This window comes from Emys orbicularis, chromosome 2, assembly GCF_028017835.1.
Source record: "Emys orbicularis isolate rEmyOrb1 chromosome 2, rEmyOrb1.hap1, whole genome shotgun sequence".
Lineage (NCBI taxonomy): Eukaryota > Metazoa > Chordata > Testudines > Emydidae > Emys > Emys orbicularis.
In genome coordinates this window covers 258,436,987-258,456,865 of record NC_088684.1, presented here as the reverse complement: position 1 = coordinate 258,456,865, position 19,879 = coordinate 258,436,987, and the positions used below count along the sequence as shown (strand labels likewise).

The 19,879-nt window shown below is 39.0% G+C and overlaps 1 protein-coding gene across 1 annotated transcript in view; it reads right to left on the bottom strand.

Annotated features, from left to right (window-relative positions):
- Positions 1 to 1,521: 1,521 nt before the first annotated feature.
- Positions 1,522 to 19,879, bottom strand: part of STAM (signal transducing adaptor molecule) — a 64,777-nt gene continuing 46,419 nt past the window's right edge. Inside the window, exons 7-14 of the mRNA XM_065399193.1 lie at positions 16,325 to 16,517; positions 13,907 to 14,001; positions 11,895 to 11,983; positions 10,022 to 10,109; positions 6,605 to 6,659; positions 5,856 to 6,009; positions 2,772 to 2,947; positions 1,522 to 1,744 (exon numbers count right to left, since the gene is read on the bottom strand). Of these exons, the coding sequence (XP_065255265.1) occupies positions 1,522 to 1,744; positions 2,772 to 2,947; positions 5,856 to 6,009; positions 6,605 to 6,659; positions 10,022 to 10,109; positions 11,895 to 11,983; positions 13,907 to 14,001; positions 16,325 to 16,517 (1,073 nt within the window). The remainder of the gene's footprint in view (positions 1,745 to 2,771; positions 2,948 to 5,855; positions 6,010 to 6,604; positions 6,660 to 10,021; positions 10,110 to 11,894; positions 11,984 to 13,906; positions 14,002 to 16,324; positions 16,518 to 19,879) is intronic.

Sequence of the window (19,879 nt, the reverse complement as noted above, 5' to 3'; positions counted from 1 at the left end):
CTACCTACTCAAAATGGGCTGCATTAAAAAAAAGGCAAACAGGATGCTAGGATGCATCAACAGAAATAGAATACAAATCAAAACAAACATTCTTTTGTACAAGATGCATTGATTAGACCCCTCTAAAATGATTCATTCGGTTATTGTTACCCTTTCACTGAGTTTATGGAGTGGCATACAGAGAGTTTCATGCCCCAAAGAGTGAGAGACAGGACAACATGTGTAAGTTTACATCACTGCAGAACAGAATGTAAAATGATCTAAAATTTTAACCAAATTATGAAGAGTTTTGAGAAAGTGAAATGAGAAACTATTCATACTAGGGAAGGTATTAAAAAAAACAACAAAGCATCAGACAACTAAAAATTAGGAAATTAAGAAGAGATGTTGGATTAAGGCTGAACTGTTTTGTGTAATAACAGTACACAGAACAATTTTGCTAAGCAGGGCCACAAGAGTTAAAATAAAAATGTAAAGGTTTGCTCAGCCAAGTGACTATATCTGTCCACAGTTCTTCATGCGTGATCTAAATAATTACAAGAGTCATGAATAATGTAGTGTATTCATGTTTTTGTTCCAGTTTAAAAATTCCATTCATTCCCATCCAAACTCAGTTTCTCTGTCTTTGGTGTACTCTTCACCAATACACACACAATACAGTTCAGAACCCCAGTTATACAACGCTAGTATGGAAAGGTACATCATTATATGCTTTAAACAATAAGTTGTAAGATTCTGATCAGTTTCATGGTCCCATGATATGTTTAGCAGCCTGTAAATAGGTGTTTTAAATAATTATTATTCTAAAACAGAATCATCATTTGCTGTGACCTCGCCAGACCATTTAAAATGTTAACTAGTTTACTTTGGTAGATAATGCCAGCTAATAGTACTGCAGATTACAGGAAGTCATGATATACTTAAGTTCAATTCACAATGAATAAAACCTACACGTAGTTAAGTCTGGAAATTAACATAGACCTTAGCATGTAAATATGAACCATGATATGCAGATTTAAGCCTTTTCCTGCATTGCAAAAGGATATCAAATCCTTTACAAAACGAGGTACAACTATGAAACATGGTCATCTGTTCATGATTAAAATAAAATAGTAATGTAAAATATTTTAACAGGGTGTTAAATATATTCACATGATCACCATAGCTATTTCAAATGGCCACTATTGCAATCACACACTATTATCTACATAACATTTATGCCACAAAAGTTTGCAAGTTGAGTTTTCACAGATTAGCCAATTTTACCAGACATAAATAATCTTGTACCAATTTTAGGCCTTTTAAAAGGAATTAAGTGTCCTAAATATTTTTGTTCCGCTGCAAAATTAAAAAAAATCCTAAAAAGTCAGTGCAAATTGAATCATTGAACCTGTTCACCAGGGTAGATTCCTATTAAACTGAGGATAAACAATGTTTAAGAGATTAAAAGAAGAAGCTTATAACATTGTCAACTGCATTTAGCAGAGGTTAGAGAAGATTAGGAATCAGAAGTCCTGGGTCCTATAGTAGTGCCTTCTGGGAGTAAGTATGTGGTTGTGGCGGCGGCGGTTGTTGACTGCCTGCTGGTGGAGGCAGAGATGAAGATGCTAAGTTATAGTTTGGCACCTGGGACACATTAGTTCCAGCATTCTGGTAAGCAGCAACATCAACAGCAGCAGGAGGTGGACTGTACATTGAAGCCTGGTTGGAATATGTGCTTCCAGGAACAGAGCTGACCATTGCACTGAGAGAAAGGGAAATGAAAAGTTGTATAAGAAAGAAGGTAAGAAACAAGTCAATAGGACAGCAAAATTAATGCAAGTTTTTTTAGATTTATTATATGTGCATGAAAAGCACCTCTCCTGGGCTCAATTTCAAAGAAAATCTTGACGATGTCCCCCCTCCCTCCCAAGCTTCATATTCATAAATTTAACTCTGGATTATAAATCTATGCTTTTATTTATTTTATTTATTTCTATTGTATATAACACACGACTCAAGTCCTATTTCTATTCTGTTAACAAAAAGTTACATATTATAACTGGTAATACACATTATGCAAAGAATGCACAAGCTTTACTAACATGTATATTTGTCACATCACATCTTCTAATAATAAGTAATTTAAGTACGGAAAAATGAATACTTTAAAATAATTCACAGCAGACATCTTTCCCAACCTACTTTAAAACAACGTTACTGCAGAAAACCAAAAATTCATCCTTTTCTTGAGGTTAATTTAAGTCCAGCTCAAACTTTTGACCCTGTATAGGCTGCTCCCTAGATACTTCCTCTACAGAGACCCACTCCCAATCCCCTTGTATCTGGGTAAATGTACAAGCCTCGCTGAGTCTGCAAAATCTACTTAACCCTTTTCCAATTTGATCAGTACCTGCCAACATGGTGAGGTGTCTGAAGCAAAGGAAGGGCAATCATCCCTAATGGCACTCACCATACTTCGTGTTTTAGAACGTACTAGAAACCAGTCAGAGCAGCAGTACATGTGCATGAAGCTGCCTTGCGTGTTGTATATATTCAGTGAACATGGTTATTTGGAACCCAGCCATGCCCATGGTTTCTTCACATTGTTCTTGTGTACAACATTGTTTTGTGTACAAAGTTCATACAATTGCTAAAAATACTTTTGTTATCTAAACATCAATTATGACTAAAGTAAAGGTTGTCCAAAAACAAATTTCCCCTTAAAAGTCAGTCCTAGTTATTCAGAATGAAATTTAAGTTTATTTAGAATAGGTAAATATTAAAATTACTTAGCATAAGATGTCTGAGCTGGCTGACTAGGCAGTCCTGAGCTTGCCGATTGAGGAACCGTGCCTTGGTTGAGAGAAGGAAGTTGCTCTTGGGGAAGATTATAGCCTTGAATATGGCCCATTTGCGCACTCCCTGCCACCAAATATGTACTACTTTGAGGCTGCCCTGGGTAAACCTTAAAAAAATAAACAAAAGATGGTCATAGATAAAATACAGGAACATATTATTGCTACTTAGTTAATTGCTAAGTTCAGAATCTAAAGAAAAGTCTCTCAAGCCTTTGCCCACAAAAAGCTGTGTATTTAAAAGCAACTTGACTAATTTGCACTGTGCCATAATGTTCTAATAAACAGTGGAGAGTATTATGATTGTACCATAAATCTGCTCTTTCTCAAAAGGAAAAAGACTCCAGTACTCCAGGAATTTATTTGAGACACTACATACCAAATAGGAGTCAGTCATTAAATTTAAAAATATATATATGTTTAATTGTGGTAATTCAAAACATTACTGTAGTTTTTTCCTTCTGAATAAAAGTTAAAAATTTCAACTGTTTATCAGAGAACTGTCAGTGTAGGGCAATTGTGGTCTAGCAATATGGTGCTGGCTTTCCTTTGTATGCAGCTGCTAAATGAAAATTCAAAGGTAATATTTTCTTATTTTTAGCTAACATTTTCATGTAAGTAATTGCTGAGTCTGTCATTGGGATGTTATGTGAATGGGAGGGGAGGTGGTCTGAAATAAGGCATAACTTTACTGAGTAGAATTAGCCAACAGACCAGTTTACCAAATATTAGGTTCTCCATCTCTTGATGTCCTTATATCAAGACTAGATGAGTTTCTAAAAAAACACGTTTTAGTTCTAACAAATTATTGGGGCTACTGCAGGGATAACTAGGTGAAACTCTATAGTCTGTGTTATGTACAAGATCAGGGTAGTTGACTATAATGGTCTTAAGATCTATGAATCTGAGGCACTCACTCTATTGACACAGACCACACAATGAAAGAGTATAAGAACTCCTCATTCCGGGAATGAAGGAAGGCGTTTTCCTAGCTTCTTTAGGCCTTTATAGTGACTCCTCTCCATCCCAAAAGGCTTGTATTTCTTCTGAGGTTAGATATATGCCTGTTTGTAAGGCAGCTAAATCATTTGCTATGGGTGTCTGCTGAACCTGATTACGTGTAGGTGCAGAGACTCAGGATTTCTAATGATTTGTTCCGATGTCATTATGCAAAGAAAAGGCAGTTGTCAGAAGACATCACAGATAAATGGATGGGTTTAATTATGAAAGTAAAAGAACCAATTCTGCCAGTAATGTTTACCCAAAACCACAGTGGTGGGAAATACAGAAGTTCATTAGCTGGCTCATATTTTTGGACTTCATTAAAAAAATGAACCAACCCTTCTCTCTGATGTTTAGGAAAGTCCTTAGAAGTGACCAAATACATAAAAGGCAATTAAGACATTTCACAGCTTGAAATACTTGACACCTCTGATATTTTCATAAACTAGAAAATAAAATGGTAATTGTGTATTAGAAGAATTACAATGGCTAACATGTTTATAAGGACTTTAGAAATCTCCATAGTATATGAACTGAATGGAAGTATGAACTAAAAGAGCTACAAGACTGTTAAGTTAGGAGAATGAATAGAGCCTTCTACATTTGAGAACCAAAAAACTGAATGATGAACTGGTGTTGACATATAAGGTGGCATGTAGTGTACATGTAGCTACAGGCCACAGCAAAAAGCAGGCTGTGTCCACACTGCAGTGTGTAGTTTCATGTGTGGGTGAAAAGCTCTGGTGGGGGGGAGAGAGCGGGGAAAAGCTTCACCTGCTCCCTGCTACCGGAGCCTTTCACTGCGATGAGGAAAGGCTTCAGCAGTTGGGAGCTGCCAGAGTCTTTTCATGCTGACAGAATCTTTCCCTTGAGGAGAGGAAGGGCTCCAGCATCAGGGTGCTGGCAGAGCATTCCCCTCTGCTTCCCCGCTGCCTCCCCTCACCTGAGACTTCCCTTGCTGCCAGAGACTTTTCCTACTCCAGGAGCAGAACACTATAAACCGCTATTTTTAGTGGTGTAAAGAAGGAAGCACAACTTGGGCATGTCGAGAGCACATGGGGTATGTACTTGCATACATACAGATGCCCTTCAGGTGTATCTTTACTCTACTCACCTAAGCCGTACCTCACCATCTACACTGCTATTTATAGCCATGCTGGGTGGCTACGGCCTCTACATGCTACTGCCAAGAAGCATGCAGATGTACCTTAAGTGTACTACCCATGTAATTCTGTAATTTAAGAGCAACTCCTACACAGGGTTTTGGGCAAGGAAGATAATAGAAGAGGTTGTTTGTGATGGAAAGAACATATGGTTGAACTTAAACTTTACTGTGGCTGGTTATTTTTTGGCTTGGTCTGAAGGAACTGCTGGCTTTCCTTTTGTTCATTTTATTTTCACACTGGCACCAGGGGCACAGGATAAGCACTTTTTTTTGTAAATTTTATAAATTGAAATAAACAAAACAGAGCTAAATTAAGTCAGAATCTGTCCTAGAAAATCTTTTCAAAGCCTGCAACTGAATATGAACAAGTTTAAAGGTTCTCTTTATTTTTGTGTTGTCTCTTACATAAACAGTGTTTTGTTTAAATACAACTATAATTTGTATTTGACTGCTAATGCTGGGAACGTAGTACAGTTTAGTTCTGGAGACAACAAAACATCCTCACCTCAGGAAAAAAAGATGAGATTAAGTTAACTGGTCTAAAGGTAACTAGGGAAATAAGGGAGAGGCTGCAGATTCTGTCCATAGAGGGTACCAAAGAAAATAGATAAGGGTCACTTGCTTGCATAGAATATACACTCAGACAATAAGGCTTCCAAGTTTCTGTGATCTGCTGCTTTAAAAAGTTACTGTATATTCATTTTACTGCTGTAAGACCATTTTTTCTCATAGTGGCTAACTTTGTACAATGATTAGTCGTAGTGCATCACTGATAACTTACAAGGCAACTTAGCCATAATCAGCTCAATAAATATTCAATATCTTCCAGGTCTTTAAAATCAAATATATACCTGAGAGCCAGAAACACCAGAAGACTGCATATAATAATGTTGATTTGGTAGTTTTGCATACATGGAATACATTGGATCTTCGTTCATCAACTTGTTATATAATGAAAGAGCCTCCATGACCTTAACATTGAGCTCTGAAAGTTCTGAATGTTTCCTGGAATAATTAATAATATTTTAATGTAAATTGAAGTTCCCTTTTATAGCAATATCTTCATATATCATCATATGGCTTACTGTACATTTTAGCTATTTATACTGAACTGGGTAATACAGTCGATCTGTACATGATGAGGTACCATAGCAAACTACTCTTACTGCATGGGAAGTGATGCCTAGACACACTGATCAAGTGTTATAACTCTGACTAGTAGTCAGAAATATTAATTCTTCAAGTAGACAAGCAAGACATTTTAATTAGTTACTCCTGAGTATAGGCAGGAGATACAATATTTCAGCATTCTAAAGTTAGCAAAAGAAATCATTCACACTAAAAGTACTAGCACTCCTTTGAGAGAAAATCCCCTCAGTCATCTTCCCATGAGGGACACCGCTATTATTTATATTACCATATTGCCCAGGAGCCATAATCATGGAGCAGGACTTTATTAACTACATGTACTTTCTCTGGCACATATTATACTGAAATTATTGATAGCAAGCCATAATGTAAACAATTGGTACTTTTGCTATTATTTCTAAGGAGTCTGAGCCTTAATAATCAGTATCAGCATATATATGTACTTTCTTACCTGTCAATATCTTCCAGCTTTTCATCAATGAGAGGTCCCATTTGGTGGCATATTGCTAGGAGAGAATTAAATATATATATATATAAAATCAGAATCATGAAGATTTCAGTTGTTTGTATTGAAAATCAGAAAGTAAACATTGTTGCAAGTGCTTTAAAAAAAAAAATAGCTACACAGCTACCTCGATATAACGCGACTCGATATAACATGAATTCGGATATAACGCGGTAAAGCAGTGCTCCGGAGGGGCGGGGCTGCGCACTCCGGTGGATCAAAGCAAGTTCAATATAACGCGGTTTCACCTATAACGCGGTAAGATATTTTGGCTCCCGAGGACAGCGTTATATTGAGGTAGAGGTGTATTTAAAATATTTAGACGTCAAAAGAAATTTCTAAAGATTACAAATACAATTTAACTTGTGATTCATAAAAGTTGGTTATGTACCTTTTTTATTAAAGGTTGAGGCCTAGCTTCTCCAAGTTAGATTTTGCAAACTGGGAAGCAACAAAAGCCAGCATAAATCCCCCCCTCCCCCTTACATTTTTGAGGAAGTGGAATAACTCAAGAAGCTTTTGCAGTTCTCACTGTTTCTTCACAGTACTGCAACCCTGGAATTTGTATCAAGAAGGCAATTCCGATGATGGTCAAGATATATTAATAGACTGTTGCAAAAAATAATAATAATAATACCACCTAGCTCTTATCATTTTTCACTAGATCTCAAAAGCACTTTACACAGGAGGCAAATATTATCACCATTTTACAGATGAAGAAAATTGGAAACAGAGGTGAAGTCACTTGCCCAAGGTAACCCAGCAGACCAGTGACAGAAAAAAATTAGTCATTAGCCTCTAGCCTCTTTCTATAAATATATCAAGTTATTTTTGCAAGTTTAAAAAAGAATGGTTACCTACAGTAACTGTGCTTCTTCAAGGTGTGTTGTACGCATGGATTCCACTCTTGGTGCAAATGAGCCCTATATGCACAAGATTGGGATCTTGGCTAGCAGCATCCACTGGGGCCAGGCCTGCATCCTGTATGGCTCAAGCCCTATTCCTCCCCCACAACCGAGGGCATAAAGCAGAGCAGGCCCAGCCCCTGAGTTTCTCCACCCATACAGAATCCCAGAGGAGTACAAATCCATAAGTAGTGGGGAAGGAGGGTGAGTCATGGAATTTAAGTGGACAACATGTCTCAAAGAACCACAGTCACTGTCAGGAAAGTAATCGTTCTTTCTTCAAGCGATTGTCCATTCTTGGTGACTAACAAGCAGGTATCTGTTTGCTTGGAGGTAGGTAGTAGGAGTCCTACTTCAACCGTGACTGCAGGACAGCCCAAACAAAGTGGGCATCTGATCTGGAAACCTCTATTAAAGAACAATGTCTTGTAAAAGTGTGGACTATGCTCCATGTTGCTAGGCTATAGATTTCAGAAACAGGGACATTCTTCAAAAAGGCAGCAGAGGCTGCTTGGCTAGGTGGATCTAACCTGGCTAATTCATGATGTGCCCTTATACAGCTGGGGACCCCACATAGATAATCTCAGAGGATACTGTCTGACTCAGTGGTGGGCAACCTGCGGCCCATCAGGGTAATCTGCTCGCGGGCCGCAAGACAGCTTGTTTACATTGACCATCCACAGGCACGGCTGCCCGCAGCTCCCAGTGGCCGCGGTTCGCCGTTCCCAGCCAATGGGAGCTGCGGGAAGCATTGTGAGCCACAGGGACGTGCTGGCTGCCACCTCCCGCAGGTTGCCCATCACTGGTCTGACTCATAAGCCTCTCTACAAAGGCCACAAACAGTCTAGGTGCATTCCTGAATAATTTTTTCCTGTCACTGTAAAAAGACAATGACCTTACTATACCAAGTGCCAGAAGTGTAGTTTCCCCTAACATTGAATGAGGCTTGGGGAAGAAAACTGGGAGACAAGTATGTGGGTTTACATAGAATTCTGAAATATTCTTGGGCAGGAACTTGGGATGAGGATGGAGAGAAACCTTGTTCTTATGAAATACTGTAAGGGATACCTACCACGAGGGCCTGAATTTCACCTACTCTTTAACCTGATGTAATGGCCACTAAAAGACTGTCTTCATAGATAAGTGAAACAGACACATATTACTAAGAGTTCAAAGTTTTTGTGTGTGTGTGTGTGGGCGGGGGGAGAGACATCCATCAACTATATTGAAGTCCCTAGAGCGAGGGATCTCCCAAATGGGGAGAAAAAACATGAATGGGGTCCTTAAAGAACCTTACTAGTGGAGGTAAAACATAGTGTAACCCTTGGATTGAAGGGTGATGTGCAGACATTTCTGCTAGATGAACCTGTATAGTTTCAGGGCCAATAAGCATTCCAATATTGCTGAAATGGGTGCTGTCAAGGGAGACAGCTGGTGCTGAGATGTACAAATAGGAAACCTCTTCTACTTAGCTTTATAAATTGGTTGGATTGATGCTTTCCTGCTTTGGAGCACAATGTTCTGAATTTCAGCTGAACAGCTTCCTTCAATGAATGTCATCTAGCCAGCAACCAGGCTCGGATGGATGCTGTTGCATGCCACAAGTTTTTTGGCATGGGGACCCTGCCGTGTGTGGAAGGGTGTAAGATATACAAAAAAGTGTGTGGTTTTGCCTGACCTACATATCTATCTATCTAGAAAAAATCCTGGGTCTCTGCTTTGTGCCTAATGAGGTTCTGGAACACTGTGAAGTCATCCACTGAGGCAGATGTAGAGGGGTTTATTGCCTTACCTGGGGAGCAAAGTCACATAGGGGAGTAGGTGTTCTTCTCCTTGGTATTTGATGCTCTTCCTCATTTTCCTCCTGCTGCCTTTCTAGGACCCAAGGCTGCGCTAGTTGGAACACTGAGGGATGGAGGAGAGGGGCTACCAATAGGGCTGTAAGCCTATGGGTGACTAACCTCATGAAATCTTCTCTAGAATCCCTTTCTGACTCCAATTGTGCTACCCAAGAAGGGGAAAGTGAATGGGTGGGAGATGAGAAAGAAAAGGAGGAAGCGTATCGCAAAAGCCATTCTATTGGGAGTGGCCTGCATTTGGAGAGGAGATGGTGGTACTGGGGATACCAGCTTAACTTGATGTACCAATATCTCAGAAGCTGGTTGAATGGATATCACCATCCTGAATCCTGCAAAGAAGAGGTGACTCCAGTACCGGGCCCACAGTTAAGTCACTCAGTGCAGTGTTTGCTTTGGGTGTTGGGGCACCCAGGAGTGCAGGTGCCAACAGAGATGCAATCTGAGAATTTAGGGGAGCGGTCTTGGCAATCAGTAGCAGGGAACCTCAGGTGGCCTGGCCTTTTCAGGCTTCTGGCCCTTAGGAGGCTGAGTCTAAAGTGCACCACAGTGGAATTCATGTGGACAATCATTCAAAAAAAAAAAAAAGAAAGTTTCCTTACCTTCAAGATGAAGCAGCTCTGGGAGGTCTGGCTGATCATCAGTTGGATCTGCACTTTGTAACATCTGTAACAGTTGGTCCATTTTATCCTATAATGGAAATAAGAGAATTAGTATGGGAAAAAATAGCTGGGTTTTACATTGGATTCCATAAGATTACTGTAATGCAATATTCCTTTATGTCCCATCCCGTCCCCCTGCCCCCGCCACACACACAATGATCTTTCTGATCCTCTAAGATAGGGACTCTACCAGCATTAACAACACACTTAGTTTCAGCAGATATGAACAACAGTATGAGCCTTTATGTAAGATTTTCATTGCTAATAATGGTAATTATCACAGGGCCAAACACATCCCCTCCAAAAAAATAAAAAAAATCCTAACAGCACAAAAGGAGCAAGAATGCTCCATTTACTCTCCTGAAAAAGTGTTATTTTAAGAAGTTTCCATTGAGTTTCTTATTTCCCAGGAGACAGTTATCCATCTGAAAGTTTCAACTGCACACAAAGCAAATGTAACTTTAAAGAAAGTCAGTAGAGAATTAAGAAGGATAAGCAATGAATATGACAAAAATGGTTTAATAACGTGAAATGCAGAACGTCCCTCATATATAAAAGTCATTCCTCAGAATTTTATTTTATAAGCAGCTTCTACTTTTCATTCTACTTCAATTACATAAGCAATGCTACCACCTAGTGGGATATGCAAGTATCTACAAAGTGCACGTAGTAAGTACGCTAAAAGAAATAGCTCCAACTATATATGTATTAAAAAATAAGCCATATTTTGAAAGTATAACTAGCGGTCGATAAGCACCTAAATAAAGGAAGGGAAGGAGAAAACTAAGAGCAAAGCAGGTGCTGAGCTGCTTGGCCTTTATAGTCTCGTCTTGATGGGCAAAAAGGTGTACTTTTCAATCATGTTAGCTCGGTACAGTTGAAAAGCCACACTAAGATGTAGTTTAACATGCTGGAAGCCATGTTAACGGTGTTAAGCTAACTCAATTTAAACACACACCCCTTTTGCCCATCAAGGCATGTTTTAAGAGGAAAGCAGCATATAGTGAGAAAGCAGAAGGCTGGAACCACACAGTCTTCCCAAAAGCAGGAGGGAAAGGGAACAAGCACGCAGCTCAACAGCAGCACAGCACAAATGCAATAGCAGTGGGGGCTCCCAGAAAAGAAAACACTACGAAGGGGCAGCAGAAGTAGGGGTCTCACAGAATTAGGGAGAGATGCAATTGATATTAGGAGAGTTGTAGGGCCTCAGTAACTTAAATTTGGGGAAGGGGCAGGTCATGGGCAGAAGGGAGGGATTTTGGAGAGCGAGGGTATTCCTGAAGAACAGAGAGAAGGAAGGAAAGATCTGGGGCTAGTGTGTGTTCTTGGGAACAATGAGGAGATGCTGAAGAAAAGATGGCCTGAATCCTTGAGGCTATTTATGATGAGGCAAGGCTGAGATTCCTGGGTAATGAAAGAAAAAGTTCCTTCAGAGACTGGGGCAGAAGGCAGTGTTTACACAGGAGACATGTTGGAGAAGAGGGCCAAGATACGGTGTTTCTGAGAGATGGGACAATAAAAGTAGAATTGGGAAAAGGAAGCCCAATTTGAAAGTGAATCTGCAGTCTGAACCTACAGTTTGGTGCTAGGAACCCAAGTTGGAAGCTGCTCCTAATTCAATTTAATAAGAACATATGAGAGAAGCAGTGTTAAAAAAAAAAAAAAAAAAATTGCAAGTCTGAAGTGCCTCTCCCCTTCTAGATTGTGGTCCCCTTGATATTTCGGAATATTTTTGGCCCTTGGACTGAGGAGATTGGACACCATTGGTTTAGATGTATTAAATGCTGAAAGCAATATTTTTAATTGTACGTACTTCATCAATATAAACTGGTTCAGGCTCAGGTTCTATTGTCTCTACTTGAACTTCATCACTGAACTGTACTGTTTTCTTCTCCGTTTTCACTGTAAAACACATGGACTTTTTAAAAAAAAGTAAATCCCAACTGCAAAATAAAATGTTACGCTGAAAACATTTTGTCTGCCATTTAAATTATTTGGCGGTTGAAACACATTGTAAACTTGAAACTGAAAAAAGAAACAAAGTTTAAGGAATTGAAATATTTGTTTTCTGAAAAACAAAACTGAACCTCCTGACATATTTGTATTTGTAATCTTATTACTAAGCACTTAAAGACAAGGGTCGATCACTTTTGAAGATAGGACTTAGGTGCTTCTGAAAATTTTACCCAAGGCCTTTTTTAGGAGCTGGAATGTCCTCCAAGTGAAAGTAAGTAAACAGATACCCTGATGTTAAAGTGCAGAGGAAAATTCTTGCTTTATCAATAATTACTTAGAAGTAAGCCATATTTTATAATTTTATATATAGATTGATCTACAGATATATAAAATAAGATGGTAGCACCACCTATTAGGATTGCTGATGTGTGTGTGAGCGTGAACATGTGCACGCACATGAATACTTTAAAAAACATTTCTTGGTTGCATCCACTCCCATCTCAACATAAATTTGTCAAAGGTAACAAAAAGCACCCAACCTTACAAACCCACCAATAAGTCTAATGAAAAATTAAATCAGATTTAAATTTATAATTTGTCACCCTGAAAGCCTTATTGAATATTTAACATTTATTCTTTTTACTTAAGTGCTCAAAGAGGGTCAGACTGAACATTTTCTGTTAAAAGAAACTAACACAGCAAACTGTTCCTTTCATTCAGTACATGTCCACCAATCCTATACTTTTGTGAAGGAGTCAGAGCAGAACTAATAGGGCAAAAAAAGCACCTTCACAAATAAGAGTGTTACAGCTGATTTGTTTTTAACTTTAACTTCAGCCACAGCATTGAATTGTTTCCAGTTGAAAGCTGCACCTTAGGATTCTTGGAGGTAAAATGTTTGAAATTATGAAAGGTGGAAGCAATGGCCAATTCGCAGATTTCTTCTGCTGGAGCTCTCGCCTTTTCTACTTTCATCCCAGTCACTGCCCTGGTAAGCTTTATTTTTATTTTTTTTGTAGGATCAAGGATCATTTACAGAATAGTTCTCTAAGACAGGTAGATACCACTACTGTTTGTAAGGATGCAGTGGATGATCCTTGGTTCCGCTTAACCTTATAAATGAGCTACAAAGTAGAATAACGTGGGTATACTTTAATGAAAATGTCCGAAGGGAAACAGACTTTCTGGGAGAACCCTTCTTCTTCACGTAGTCCGTTGGTCCGACGATGATGTTTTCATGCTCTCTCTTTTTGTGGATTCTAGAGTGACTCTGAAGTCCAAAGCGTGATGCACATGCTCATAAGCAGATCGGGCAGACAAAGTCCTTTGAATGGGAGATCCCTTTTACAAGAATAAACCCCAAGCCCAGGTATAGCTGTACCCGTCTCTGCAGAGTATCTGGGAAGGAAGGGTTGCCCACATTATTGGCTGTAGAATCCTGACTCCTATCTTCTTCTATCTGTAGGGTCCCCTGGTGCTAGTATCTGCATCTTATAGCTTAGCAGTCCCTCTTTGACAGCTGGGCATTCCACGCTAACTGCTAGAATTGCCTACTTGTGTCTCAGAGCAGAACACTCTGGTGGCAGGGTCCTCAGTGGACAAGAACTTACAAGTCCCTTAGTGAAGTAACAGATTATGAAGAGTCATATCTACACTGACCTAGATGTAGACAAGAACATTAGGATTGGAGGCTATATGTTGAACTTTATTGAGATTATTATTATTTCACTTGGAATAGATTCAGAACGGTTTATTTCTCATTTTTAATGGTGCTTATACCACTGTATGCGCAGACCAAAAATATCAAAACAAATATTGGGTGCATTGTGTTGTATAAATATTCTTCAGCATGAACACAGTGTTACTCACTCATTTCTGGTTCAGCAGTAAGGTCAGCTGTTACAAAATTAGAGGGAAATAATCCTATTCCTTGGTGAGTTTCACCTTTCCACCAGTTTGGATCACTGAAGATTAAAAAAATAGTTTTTATATAAAATGCTCTACATTACAGCATAATTCAAGTAAAAATGTGAGACATTTAAATAAAAACATTCAACATGCAACACCCTGATGTTAGACAAGATAAACTATAGACAAAATAAACCTGGAATGTAAAGATCAGGTTCCATGTGAACAGCACATGTATAGAGTATGCTGTACAGGGGATGGTTCCCGCAAAGTAACAAAGCCAATCCAAAAATGTGTGATTTAATGTATAGCAAATACAATGTAATGTATAAATGTATGTATAGGAAGAAGTTGTCTGTGTAACTTCAGATGTATGGTATGCCCTATACCCAGCCCTACACTTGAGTCTGATCAACTCAACATAGCTTTGCTGTATGACAAATAAAGGAACCTGAATGACGAAATCCAAAGTCAAACTGAGGGTTTTGGATCCCAGAGAACTGGATGAAGTGTTCTCCCAGAACTGGACAAGGTGTTCTGGATAAGCCGAGTGGAAAAGTCTCAGAGGGAATCCCAACATCCTGTTTAGGTTTTTTTTACTCTCCATATTGCATCCTCACGACAGACTTCCTGCATTGCTGAGAGATTCCAGCACAGTCACTTGAGAAAGAAAGTTATGTCTGTTTTTATTTAATATTGAGCTGTTAGTTAAGTTTTACTACTTACATAATACCAACAGAGTCACAGGGGATTTCCTGTGATTAATAACTGGTTGGAAAAACTTGATAGTTCGAGGCAGAGTCCTTTGTTGGCATTAAACCAATCTGTAAAATGTTTTTGTTTATTTACCAGTTTAAAAGCTGTACATGTGCTTAGAGAATGTAGATGAGACGATTTTTTAAAATATGAATTAGACAGCCAGTGATTAGTGTCTTATTTATTGTTACTAACATAAATGTCTAGAGAGTGAAGTGTATGCTTTTTTTTTTTAAATCACCATTTCAGAGATATATACATGGCATTTTTAGAAAATTAGCAAGATTTTAAAATCTCATCATCCCATTCAATTTAGGCCGAGTCTATATTTAAAAGATTTAGCAGCATAGCTATGTGAATTAGTGTTGTTTACAAAATAAATAAATAAATAAATAAATAAATAAATAAAATGAACCCAAAACCCCCCAAACAATCCTAAACACACACAACATATCTAGACCAGCAAAAGCCCGACTATACAGGCAGTTATAGCAGCAAAAAAGTACTTTTGCTGGTATATCTTATTCTGGATTGGTGAGCAAAATAAGCTCTACCTGCAAATGCACTTTTTTGCTACTCAACTCTAAAAGGGGTTTTGCTGGTGTAGCAACATCAACAAAAAACTTTTAAGTGTAGGTAAGGCCTTACTATATCAAGAATAAAAGAAAAATCTTAGAACACAGCTCAATATTTAACAGAAACAGATTTACCTTCTCCCTAGGAATCCTGTATGCTCCTGTACTTTTCAGTGATGGTATACACAACAGACCATATAAAACAGATAGGATGTCTAAGGGAGAATGGAATGTGATCATAATTTGTGAATTATGCAAATTGTGCAATTTGTGAACCTAGAAAGCAAGAAATTGTAGTACAACTGAAAACTGAAAAACCTACTAGTTAGATCAGTTGTAGAAATGCCAAATAAACAGAAGGGAAGCAGAAGGACAGTAATCCAAAGAGTTTTGAAGATAAGTGTATGTGTATGTGTTTGTGTTTGGATTAAAAAAAAAAAAAGAAAGAAACCAGACACTCTGATTAGAAAGCAAATGTTCCCTGGAGAAGAAGAAGAGTTACTTGTTGCTCTAGGAGTTAAAATATGCACATAGCACAATGGAGCACTGGACCTGCTTGGGGCCTCTAGATGCTACCATAGTATAAATATGAAATAGTCAAACAATTCTAATAATTACTATTCATTAGCACTGACACTGCTCTTGGAAAATTTAAATTTGTGTATAATAAAAACCTTTTTGCTAAACAAACTGGAAGATATCCAAGAACTTTGAAATAGCTAAATCCTGGATCTATTTCTTCCTCAGAAGCAGGTCTACAAACATCATAATTAAAGCAACCTGAGTACAAGAAACTGATTAAGGAAAATAAAATCCAATCCTGAGAAACAATAAACCTCCAATAGAGGAATAAAAGCATACCAGCATTGGAGTAGTGCAATATATGATCACAACATTATACATGATAGTAATGTAGATTATACTAACTAGTGTTGTCAAAAATATAGTAACTATAGAGTTTGAGGATTTAGTATTTATTTTAATATTTAACATTTGTCTGAGAAATGTACTTTAGCATGCATTACTTGTGAACATTTATGTAAGTTACCTGTCATCAAGTACAGTTATAAGTTCTCCAGCTTTAAATGTTAATTCATTATCTTCAGCAGCTTCAAAATCATAGATTGCGCGAACCTTTCGGCCCTCATGTTTGTGATTCGTTAAGAGGCTTGACGTGCTCGGATACAAACTGGAAAGTGTTGTTTGCTGTGGCCTTTGTTCTTTTAAGGACAATTCAATGGCTACAAAAAGTAAATAATTTCCTTTAAAATTCACAGATACAAAAAGGGGCAGATGTAACAATTTGTAAATTTTACTCTATGCTAGTTTTGTAGTATAACTCTGCATTTGTCGCACAATACACAATTTCTTCCCTTTGTTTAGAAATAACTACATTGAGCAAAAATACTAACTTCCATCATCTTAAAGCTAGTGGGCAAAATCTTGCTCAAGGTGAAGTCAATGAGAGCTTTACTATAGCATTCAATGGGAACAGAATCAGTACTTAATACTTAAACATAAAGGCCTCGGTCCAAAGAAGTCAGGGGGAGTTTTTCCCATAGGTTTATGTACCTGTGGGTTTGATCCAAACATTTGCAACTCAATGAATATTTTTCTTTGGACACATGCAAATTTAATTTAAATTCTTACTAAAAGCTGCTTGAAGTGTTAAAAAGAAAAAAAATTATTGCTATTTTAAAAAATCCACTTTTAACAGTTTATGGTTACAAGTTACATTTAGTAATACAAAAATCCTTGAAGCAGTCATCTGTCAAAGGTCAGAAATGTCCACCAACTACTAGTGCAAAAACTTTATACATATAATGAATACAAAGAATCTATATATCCATTGCTAACCTGCTTAGTCATATAGCATAGGTCTACACTGCAACACAAGCCAAGGCTTAAATTCAGGTTCAAGCCTAACCCCCCTTCTGTCTTCACTGAAATTATGCTAACCCAGGGCTCAGACTCAGGGTCCCAGCCCAAGTGAAGATGGGACACTGAGAGTTTGAACCCTATTGCTTTGCAGTGTAGACGCAGCCTTGCTTGACTAGTCTCCTGGGAGTCCTCCAGAAGTATCCCACAATTCCAAGGGCCGACTTCCTCTGTCCTCTCTCTCTCAACAATCTCCAATTGACTCAAATGAAAACAGAAGCCACCCCACCCCCTCTCTTTTAGCATACAGCACCAGCTCCATAAGTCAATATTAACCCATTCTCTTCTGATCACTGAGCTGCAAGCACACTATCGGACAGACTCCTGAGTTTGCAATGTATACCAAACAGAACAAGCCTTGTGTAAATTGTGCTGCTTCATGGCCACGGGAGCACAGCCTGATTTTGGTGACGCTAGTGCAAGGCTACTAAAACTGTGGACTTCAGCAAAAGTACCAATAATGACCATGTGTCCCAGCAAAGAGCTAAAAAGCTGGCAGCTTTGCAGATTTTCCGGACATGTGATCAGTGTAGGGAGCGTATTAAGAGATTGAAGAGTGAGTACCAGAAGACGAGAGACAAGAACCACATCTTGGGCAATTCCCCAATGTCATGGCTGTTTTATCAGGAGTTTGACGGAGTGCTGGGCACTGCATCTAGCAAGGAGTCAACCATGGTGCATGACGATCTGGTCAGCCAGAATGGTGCCCTGCTGGTCCCTGAATCCAGCATGGGGACTGATGGGAGCCAGCAGCAGGGGACTCTGTTTATGAAACCAATCACAAAGAAGGCTGTGGAACAGAATTAACAGCAAATTCTAGGTCCCTACTCGGAACAGATTTTTCATCCTCCCCCACCCCGAGGAACATCCCACTGCGAGCCTGCAGAAAAGGTGGTGAAGACCGAAGCCTCCCCAGAGCCTGTAAAGTTTCTGACTCCAAGTAAAAGTTTATTACTACAATAATGGAAGGGATTTCCGCTCTGTGAACCAATGCACAAGTTATGAGAAGCCCTGGCTAGCAGCATGTATCTACTAATGGCAGATTGTTTCAGAGCACTTTGAAATCCCCTTCCCTCCCTCCACTCCCCCGCCCACCACCACACGGAGTTCAAGATGGGAATCGGGAATTGAAAACAGTAAAAAAACCCTGCTTTAAACTGCTTTTTAACTGGAAAGTCACAGATGTTTGCCAGGGTCATTCATGTTTTCCTTTCAGTAGTAAGAGCTTGAAATTTGCCACTCTGTAATCACTGAACCATCTATGGAGCCACCTGGAAACAGTGAACTGCGTGTGTGTTTTTCAGAAACTGTCTTCTATTTCCAAATCTAGTCCATTTCAGTTAGAGATAGTCCATGCTGTCTGTGGGTCACAAAATTATTGCTCCCAAGTACAGGTAGGATGACATTTTTTGTCCAGAACTGTGCCGGGGATGGGGAAGAGGAAGGCTGTAGAGGTCTGCATGCAGCAACAACAGGGTAAGCTATGTGTGAACTAATGCTGCATCCTGTTAATTCTCTCATGGATTCTGACCCAATCCTGATTATTGATAGCTGCAAACCTTTCCTGAAGCAGGAACTCTCGATATGCAGTTACATTGCAGGAAAGGGCATATTTCCAAGGGCCACCTCAGTAGTTGACTAGCCCACTCCACTCACAGATGTGCTGTTCAGTCACTATACATTTTAATACTTCTGCTGCATACACTGCAGGTTTCCCACCAACTGCTTGGAATAATATCTTCCTTTAGCAATAGGGCACCACTATAAGAAAAGTTATGTCCTTCAACATGGAACACAGGAAAAGAAAGGAAAAGGAGAATGTGGGGACAGGGAACATGTAATGGTAGAGGGTCTGTGCTGGGTTTGCATGGTTTCTGGCACTTTAAAAAAAAAAAAAAAAGTTCTTCTGGTCTTTGTTTTGGGTTGTTGTAATGTCAGCTGGCCTGCTGAGCAACTGGTGACTGTTGTACTGTTTTAATACATGTTTACAAATAAAGCCTTTTATGTCATCAAGAAATTGTATTGCTATCACTGCGTCACATGATACAATCACGATTTGAGATGATAAAGATAAAAAAACATTCAGGAGCAATTATATATTAGTAAGCAAACACTATTCTTCTATTTAGCCAGGTACAGCAATTCACATTACAATAAATTTCATATATAAACCCATGCTGCCCCCATTCAATTCATCATGTCTTTCATAATTATAATGCATAACAACCAAGCCAAAACCCCTCCCAAGAACTGAACCCCCACTCCCGCAAAAATTAGCCACTTTCCCCCCACAAACATATTCATACAGGTACTATTCCCCCTACTCCACTGGGCCATGCAAGTCCATAATGTGAGAATACAAAGCATCCCTGACTTCGACTGTCCAGGTGCGACCAGCTCCCGCAGTGGTGGTGGCACTTCTTGGCTGAAGGCACCAATTCAGTGGCCCCGTGCTGTCATAGGTCCATTCAGAGGGAAATAGCTCACCTCTGGCTTCACAAACATTGTGAAGGGCACCGCAAGCCACAATCATGCTGACAGCATTGATGACACTGGCATCCAAATAGGTTTGTCAAAATCTCTAACAGAATTTCAATCTGCCAAAAGCACATTCAACCACCATTCTGCACCTGCTGAGAGTATAATTAAACCTTCTTTTGCCAGG